The 9,250-nt window shown below is 35.8% G+C and overlaps 1 protein-coding gene across 2 annotated transcripts in view; it reads left to right on the top strand.

Annotated features, from left to right (window-relative positions):
- Nucleotides 1-9,250, top strand: part of FBXL13 (F-box and leucine rich repeat protein 13) — a 251,841-nt gene that overhangs the window by 102,057 nt on the left and 140,534 nt on the right. For both annotated transcript variants that reach the window (XM_059396979.1, XM_059396981.1), the window contains one exon: nucleotides 4,545-4,677. In XM_059396979.1, the coding sequence (XP_059252962.1) occupies nucleotides 4,545-4,677 (133 nt within the window). The remainder of the gene's footprint in view (nucleotides 1-4,544; nucleotides 4,678-9,250) is intronic.

Below are 9,250 nucleotides of genomic sequence, written 5' to 3'. Positions count from 1 at the left end.
ATTCTTTAAAGCATTAAAGCTCCTTAAACCTAAGGCTAAATCTTGAAGCAGTATAGCAGTGCGCAGTAACTGTTGCATTTCAGTAAAAGCAGAAGAGCTTTTGGAAATCACAATATATAATTTCACAGCAACAGATTTAGGGGAAAATGAGTTTGTTGGAGTCAGGATTTTATATCCTGACACTTTACTGAATTCCTGTATGAGTTCTAGCAGTTTTGGGGTGGAGTCTTCTGGGTTTTCCACATAAAGTATCATATCATCTGCAAAGAGTGAGAGTTTGACTTCTTTGTAAATTTGGATGCCTTTTATTTCTTTTTGTTGTCTGATTGTGTGTGGTGTAAGAAAATGGTTCAGTTTCATTTTTCCGCATGTTTCTGGTTCCATATAAATTTTAAGATTATTTGTTCCATTTCTTTGAAAAAATGGATGGTATTTTGATAGGAATTGCATTAAATGTGTAGATTGTTTTAGGTAGCATAGACATTTTCACGATATTTGTTCTTCCAATCCAGGAGCATGGAACGTTTTTCCATTTCTTTGTGTCTTCCTCAATTTCTTTCCTGACTACTATATAGTTTTCTGAGTACAGATTCTTTGCCTTTTTGGTTAGGTTTATTCCTAGGTATCTTATGATTTGGGGTGCAATTGTAAATGGGATCGATTCCTTAATTTCTCTTTCTTCTGTCTTGTTGGTGTAGAGAAATGCAACTGATTTCTGTGCATTGATTTTATATCCTGACAATTTACTGAATTCCTGTACAAGTTCTAGGACATTTGGGGTAGAGTCTCTTGGGTTTTCACATAAAGTATCATATCATTTGCAAAGAGTGATAGTTTGACTTCTTTGCTGATTTGGATGCCTTTTATTTCTTTTTGTTGTTGGATGGCCGAGGCTAGGACTTCTAGTACTAGTTGAATAGCAGTGGTGATAATGGACATCCCTGCCATGTTTCTGACCTTAGGGGAAAAGCTCTCAGTTTTTCCCACTGAGAATGATATTCTCTGTGGGTTTTTCACAGATGGCTTTTATGATATTGGGTTATGTACCCTCTATCCCTACACCGTGAAGAGTTTTGATCAAGAAAGGATTTGTACTTTGTCAAATGCTTTTTCTGCATCTACTGAGAGTATCATATGGTTCTTCTCCTTTCTTTTATTAATGTTTTGTATCACATTGATTGATTTGTGGATATTGAGCCAACCTTACAGCCCAGAAATAAATCCCACTTGATTGTGTTGAATAATTCTTTTAATGTACTGTTGGATACTATTAGCTTGTATCTTAATTAGAATTTTTGCATCCATGCTCATCAGGGACATTGGTCTGTAATTCTCCTTTTTGATGGGGTCTTTGGGTTGGGATCAAGGTAATGCTGGCCTCATAAAATGTGTTTGAAAGTTTTCCTTCCATTTCTGTTTTTTGGAACAATTGCAGAAGAATAGGTGTTAATTCTTCTTCAAATGTTTGGTAGAATTCCCCTGGCTCTGGGGTCTTGTTTGTTGGGAGATTATCTTTTTTTTTTTAAAGATTTTATTTATTTATTTGACAGACAGAGATCACAAGCAGGAAGAGAGGCAGGCAGAGAGAGAGGGGGAAGTAGGCTTTCTACTGAGCAGAGAGCCCAATGCGGGACTCGATCCCAGGATCCTGGGATCATGACCTGAGCTGAAGGCAGAGGCTTTAACCCACTGAGCCACCCAGGTGCCCCCTTTTGGGAGGTTTTTGATTACTGTTTCAATTTCCTTGCTGGTTATGGGTCTGTTCCGGTTTTCCATTTCTTCCTGGTTCCGTTTTGGTAGTTTATATGTCTCTAGGAATGCATTTATTTCTTCCAGATTATCAAATTTGCTGGGATTTAGTTGCTCATAGTTTGTTTTTATAATTGTATTTCTTTGATGTTGGTTGTGATCTCTCCTCTTTCATTCATGATTTTATTTATTTGGGTCCTTTCTCTTTTCTTTTTGATAAGTCTGGCCAGAGGGTTATCTATCTTATTATTTCAAAGAACCAGCTCCTAGTTTCGTTGATTTGTTCTACTATTCTTTCAGTTTCTATTTCATTGATTTATGCTCTGCTCTTTATTATTTCTCTTTCTTGCTGGGTTTAGGCTTTTTATGTTGTTCTTTCTCTAGCTCCTTTGGGTGTAGGGTTAGGTTTCGTACTTGAGACCTTCCTTGTTTCTTGAAAAAGGCTTGTATCGCTATATACTTTCCTCTCAAGACTGCCTTTGCTGTGTCCAACAGATTTTTGAACAGTTGTGTTTTCATTATCATTTGTTTCCATGAAATTTTTCAATTTTTGTTTAATTTCCTGGTTGACCCATTCATTCTTGACTAGGATGCTCTTTAGCCTCCTTATATTTGGGTTCTTTCCAACTTTCCTCTTTTTTTTTTTTTTAAGATTTTATTTATTTATTTGACAGAGAGAGATCACAAGTAGGCAGAGAAAGAGAGAGAGAGAGAGAGAACGAAGCAGGCTCCCTGCTGGGCAGAAAGCCCAAATGCAGGACTCGATCCCAGGACCCTGAGATCATGACCTGAGCCGAAGGCAGAGGCTTAACCTACCAAGCCACCCAGGTGCCCCCAACTTTCCTCTTGTGATTGAGTTCAAGTTTCAAAGCATTTTGGCTTGAAAATATGCACAGAATGATCCCAATCTTTTGGTATCAGTTGAGACCTGATTTGTGACCCAGGATGTGATCTATTCTGGAGAATGTTCCATGTGCACTAGAGAAGAATGTGTATTCTGTTGCTTTGGTATGGAATATTCTGAATGTGTCTGTGAAGTCCCTCTGGACCAGCATGTCATTTAAAGGCTTTATTTCCTTGTTGATCTTTTGCTTAGATGATCTGTCCATTTCATTGAAGGTGGTGTTAAAGTCTCCTGCTATTATTGTATTATTATTTATTTTTATTTATTTATTTGACAGAGATCACAAGTAGGCAGAGAGGCAGGCAGAGAGAGAGGAAGGGAAGCAGGATCCCTACTGAGCAGAGAGCCTGATGCGGGCTCAATCCCAGGACCCTGAGATCATGACCCAAGCCGAAGGCAGAGGCTTTAACCCACTGAGCCACCCAGGTGCCCCTATTATTGTATTATTGTTGATGTGTTTTTTTTTTTATTTTGTCATTAGTTGGCTTATATAATTGGCTGCTATGTTACAGGCATAAATATTTATAATTGTTAGATCTTCTTGTTGGATAGACCCTTTAAGTATGATATAGCTAGTCCTTTATTATATTATATACAGTTATATTATATATATAGATGTTATAGTTTTTAGTTTAAAATCTAATCTGTCTGATATAAGGAGTGCACCCCAGCTTTTTTTTTTTTTTTGGAATGTCCATTAGCATGGTAAATGGTTTTCAACCCCCTCATTTAAATCTGGGAGCATCTTTGGGTCTAAAATGAGTCTTTTGGAGACAGCATATTGTTATTATTATTTTTTTAATCTAATCTGATACCCTTTTGATTGAGGGATTTAGTCCGCTTACATTCAGGGTAACTATAAAAAGATACGAATTTAGTGCTATTGAATTGCCTTAGGGTGACTGTTACTGTATATTGCCTGTGTTCCTTTCTGGTCTATGTTACTATTAGGTTTTCAATATTTTTTTGTAGGGCTGGTTTGGTAATTGCAAATTCTTTTAATTTGTTTGTCCTGGAAGCTTTTTATCTCTTATTCTATTTTCAATGACAGTCTAGCTGGCTAGGCTGCATATTTTTCTCATTTAGTACCCTGAATATATCATGCCAGTCCTTTCTGGCCTGCCAGGTCTTTGTGGATAGGCCTGCTGCCAATCTAATACTTCTACCATTGTAGGTTACAGACCTCTTGTCCTGAGCTGCTTTCAGGATTTTCTCTTTGTTTCTGAGATTTGTGAATTTTTCTATTAGATGTTGGGGTATTGACTTATTTTTATTGATTTTGAGGGGAGTTCTTTGTGCCTCAATGTAATCTCTTAGCTGAAAGAAATGATTGATGTCTGAAAGACATGATTAATATTATGATATCAATGCTATTGTTTATCAACTGGCCCCAGCCACTAGGAGTTCCCAGAAATCTCTGTGCTCTTCAATATTACATGCAATCAGCCAGGTACACTCAGGTCATCTCTCCTTTCCCCCAGACCTCCCTCCTCAAATTGAGTTAGGAGAAGACCACTCTAAACCTCTCACTCTAAATTGTCTTCCCCATAGTCAAGAACTTAACACATTGTCTATGCTCGTGAATAGAGAAGGAGGCACCCATTAATAATGAACTTGTATGGGTTCATTGACCCTGAAGTGGGGGGCTCTTGCCCTCCCAGTTTGACCTAGATTAGACATTTGAAATCTGTTTGTAATTAAACCTGGAAATGACCATGAACAAAAAAAAATCTGTTGGTAATTAAACTCCCAAATGACCATAAAAACAAAGAAATGAAGAAGTGAGAGATGAGCTGAAGACATTTGTTTCTTGATGCTTTTAAAATATTAAAATTTTTTGCATGCAAAAGATCTTTCTCATTTCTTAATGTCTTTGGTTTACCCTTTTTAGATTGATTTTTCTGCAGTAAAAAATATAATCACAGATAAATATATAGTGTCAACTTTGCAAAGGTGGCGTCTAAATGTGCTGCGTTTGAATTTTCGTGGTTGTGTTCTCCGACTGAAAACCTTGAGATCTGTCAGTGAGTATGTTCATTACAACTCTTTGTCTTGCTTCCCTGTTTTTAACTGAAAAAATATAAAGAAAAATATAAACAAAATAGAAACTGCAGTTATAATCATAGGCCATAAGAATGCCAATCATAAACATTTAAAATGCTTATAACACAGTCAGCTCTTACTGGATTTTATGCTCTGGGAATTAGTGCTCTGTTCATTCTTATAGACTGCTTTTTTTGTCTAGCATTTGTCTACAAATCCTCAATTCATCTTCTAAAAAAAATACAAGAATACATTCTCAATTTAAAAATTCTAAAAATAGACAGTAAAAGGAAAAACTTCCCTTTATCTCCCTCAAACCCATTCACTTACTCAAAGGTACTCGATGTTAACCAATTTTCTGTTTTTCCAAAATACATTTACATATATGTTATTAAAAATACACAATTAAAAATTTTAACATGAAAAGGATCATATTGTTTTATATTTTCTTTTATACCCTAGAAATTTTCCATGTCAGTTTATATAGACTTATGAAATTATTTTAAATACCTAAACTCATTTTCCATACCATGGATATAGCATAATTTATTTAACTTTCTTCCTCTTGATGGACTTGGAGGTTATTTTCATTTTTTTCCAAACTACTTTGTACTTTCATTATAACATTTGTCTTTAACTGTCTTAGCCAATCTGTGCTAAGTTTCACAGACTGGGTGGATTATAAAGAACAGAAACTTATTTCTCACAGTTCTGGAAGCTGGGTATCCAAGACCAGGGTACCAATATTGTTTTAGAGAAGGCACTCTTTCAGGTTAGAGACCCTCATTGTCTTCCTGTATCCTCACGTGACAGAAAGAGGGAGTCAGAGATCTCTGGAGTCCCTTGCATAACGGCACTAATCTTATTCATGAGAACTCCACCCTAATTATATCCTGAAGGCCCTCTAACTCCTCATACCATCACATGGTATAGGGCTAAATTTCAACCTATGAATTTTGGTGGTGAGAGCACAACCAGTCCATTGCATTAACCCATATATTGTTTAAGGTGCAATTTTTAGTGTCCATATTTCTGGAAATGAAAGAAAAAATGTATTTTAAAAAATATACAATCATACTGATTTCAGGTAATAAGAATGCCATAAACATATGTAGATATCAGCATGGATGCATCTAGAGAAAAATGAGTGAAAGTAACTTACAGAATGACATATATAATTTAAGACCATTTGCATATGATTTTTCAATGTGCAAAATAACAATATACTTCATATTTTGAAAGATTTTCAATAATACATACATATATATGTGTGTATATATGTAAGATTTTTTTATTTATTTGAGAGAGAGAATAGAGAGCATGAGAGGGGGAAAGGTCAGAGGGAGAAGCAAACTCCCTGCTAAGCAGAGAGCCCAGTGTGGGACTTGATCCTGGGACTTTAGGATCATGACCTGAACTGAAGGCAGTCACTTAACCAACTGAGCCACCCAGGTGCCCCTCAATAATATATTTTTAAGGGGACATACACATATATAGAAAAATACAAAAAGGATGTATGGGAATGAAAATTTCAAATGTAAGGTAATGGTTACCCTGAGGTGGACAGAGTTGAATGAAGTGGGGAAAAGGTTCACAAAGAGTTTGTTTGTTTGCTTCTTTCTTTCTTTGAGGGAAAGTGTTGGGGGCAGGGCAAAAGGAGAAGAAAAGAGGCTCCACACCCAGCACAAAGCCCAAAGCAGGGCTTGATCTCATGACCCTGAGATCATGACCTGAGCAGAAATCAAGAGTCAGATGCTTAACTGACAGCTACCCAGGCACCCCAAAGAGTTTCAAAACTGTACATTTTTTTAATTGAAAAAGTAAAAATATACCAAATGGGATAATTCTGACTGGCTGCTGATGGTGAAAAGAGCTATAGTTTTTATATGATGCTGTTGTACTTGATCATATATTAAAGTGTCTTCTTGGTTTTAATACTTAGCCCATTGATTCTTTTGGATTTTCTAGGTAGATCATTTATTTCAATTCATTCTTATTCTTACATCTTTTTTTTTTTTTTTATTTTTTTTTTTTTTAGCAGCAAGGATATGCAGCCATCTTGTCTTATTCTTTACTCTTTTTTTATATTTTTAATGAGAATAGTGTTAATATTATTACATCTTTTATTTCTGGGATACACCCTATATAGGGATATAATACTATTCCCTTTTTTTACAGCAGCCATTTTTGCTTATTCCTTATTCAATCTGGGCATGTCTGCCTTTAGATTTTAGGAACTATTAATTTCTGATCCATCAATACCATTTCTACTTTGTTTTACAGGGATATTACAGATTTTTGAAAAAAAAAACCATTTCTTTGAATTTGGATAGGATAGGAAAGCTGAATATGTGCTTAGTCTGCCATCTTGAATGAATGTATAATTTTATTAGTAATAAAGAATTAACAAAATAATTGTAAACTTTAATGTGTTAGCCACCCAGTTTATAGCAGCATTATCTACAATAGCTAAATTATGGAAACTGCCCAAGTGTCCATCAACTGATGAGTGGATAAAGAATATGTGACAAATAAATACCCTGGAATATTACTTAGTCATTAAAAAAGAATGAAATCTTGCCATTTGCAATGACATGGATGGAACTAGAAAGTACTATGCTAAGCAGAATAGGTCAACCAGAAAAAGACAAATACCATATGATTTCACTTATATGGAATTTAAGAAACAAAACAAATGAGCAAAGGGGAAAAAGAGGGAGAGAGAGAGAGAGACAAACTAAGAACAGACTCTTAACTATAGAGAACAAACTAATGGTTACCAGAATGGAGTTAGGTAGGGAGAGTGGTGAAATAGGTGATGGAGATCAAGGAATGCACTTGTGATGAGCACTGGGTATTACATGGAAGTGTTTAATCACTGTACTGTATACCTGAAACTAATTACACTGTATGTTAACTAACTGGAATTTAAATAAAAACTTCCAAAAAATGTGCTAGCCACACAAACTCATTCTCTGTCTCTAGAAAAATGGACTATTTAAAAAATCTGTTGTTTGAAGAAAGAAAATGGACTCAAGATGCAACATTCAAAGTTTTGGTTTGACCTAATATTTTCATGTTAGCAATGGTGGTTGAACCCTGGGGTGACTTTCTGAGAAATAAGGGCACTTATCTCTGGAAGATTTCATTCCTAGTTTGTTGAATTTTTTTTTTTTTTAACATAAAAGGGTGTTGAATTTTGTCAAATGCTTTTTCCACATCAACAGAAATTTCTAATTTCTTCCTTCATTCTTTTATTTATATATTTATATATATATATATTTTTTTTTTTTTTTTGGATGGACAGAGATCACAAGTAGGCAGAGAGGCAGGCAGAGTCAGAGAGGAGGAAGCAGGCTCCCCACTGAGCAGAGAGCCTGATGCCGGGCTCCATCCCAGGATCCTGGGACCATAACCTGAGCCAAAGGCAGAGGCTTTAAGCCACTGAGTCACCCAGGTGCCCCCACTGACTGATTTTTGTATGTTGCACCACCTTTGCATTCCTGGGACCAATCCCACTTGTTCATGGTGTATAATCCTTATTATATGCTGCTGTATTTTCTTTGCTAATATTTTGTTGAGGATTTTTGCATCTATATTCAAAAGGAATATTGGCCTGTAGTTTTCCTTTCTTGTGAGGTCTTGGTCTGGCTTCTTTATTTGGGTAATACTGGCTTCACAGAATGAGTTATGAGCTATTTTCTCCTTGTCTATATTTTAAAAGAGTTTGAGGACTGGTGTTATTCTTTAAAAGTGTAGTTGAATCTTCCACTGAAGCCATCTGGTCCTAGGCTTTTCTCTGTTGAAAGTGTTTTGATTGTTGATTTAATATCCTTATTTGTTATAGACCTATTCAGATTTTATGTTTCTTCTTGAGTCAAGTTTGATAGTTTGTACGTTTCTAGGAATCTGTCAGTTCCAGGTAGGTAACCTAATTTGTTGAGGTGCAATATTATCTTATAATCCTTTTTTATTTCTGTGAAACAAGTAATAACACATGTACTTTCATTTCTAATTTTAGAATTTTTAGTCTTCCCGCTTGTTTTTCTTAATCTGTCAAGCTATAGCTTTCTTAATTTTTGTTGATCATTTCAAATAACCAACTTTTTAGTTTTTTTATTGTAATAAAATATACATAACATAAAATGACCATTTTAACCTTTTTTTAAAAATTTTTAATTTTTTTATAAACATGTATTTTTATCCCCAGGGGTACAGGTCTGTGAATCGCCAGGTTTACACACTTCACAGCACTCACCAAAGCACATACCCTCCCCAATGTCCATAACCCCACCCCCTTCTCCCAAACCCCCTCCCCCCAGCAACCCTCAGTTTGTTTTGTAAGATTAAGAGTCACCCATTTTAACCATTTTAAGTGTACAGTTTTGTAGCAGCATTAAGTGTGTTCGCATGGTTGTGGAATCATCATCACCATCTTCCTCCAGAACTTTTTAAGAGATTTTATTTATTTACTTGAGAGAGAAAGAGCATGAGTGGGGGGAAGGGCAGAGGGAGAGGGACAAGCAGACTCCCCACTGAGTGGGGACCCCCCCC

This window comes from Mustela nigripes, chromosome 4 (genome assembly GCF_022355385.1).
Source record: "Mustela nigripes isolate SB6536 chromosome 4, MUSNIG.SB6536, whole genome shotgun sequence".
NCBI classification, from domain to species: domain Eukaryota; kingdom Metazoa; phylum Chordata; class Mammalia; order Carnivora; family Mustelidae; genus Mustela; species Mustela nigripes.
This window is presented reverse-complemented; position numbering and strand designations above follow the sequence as displayed.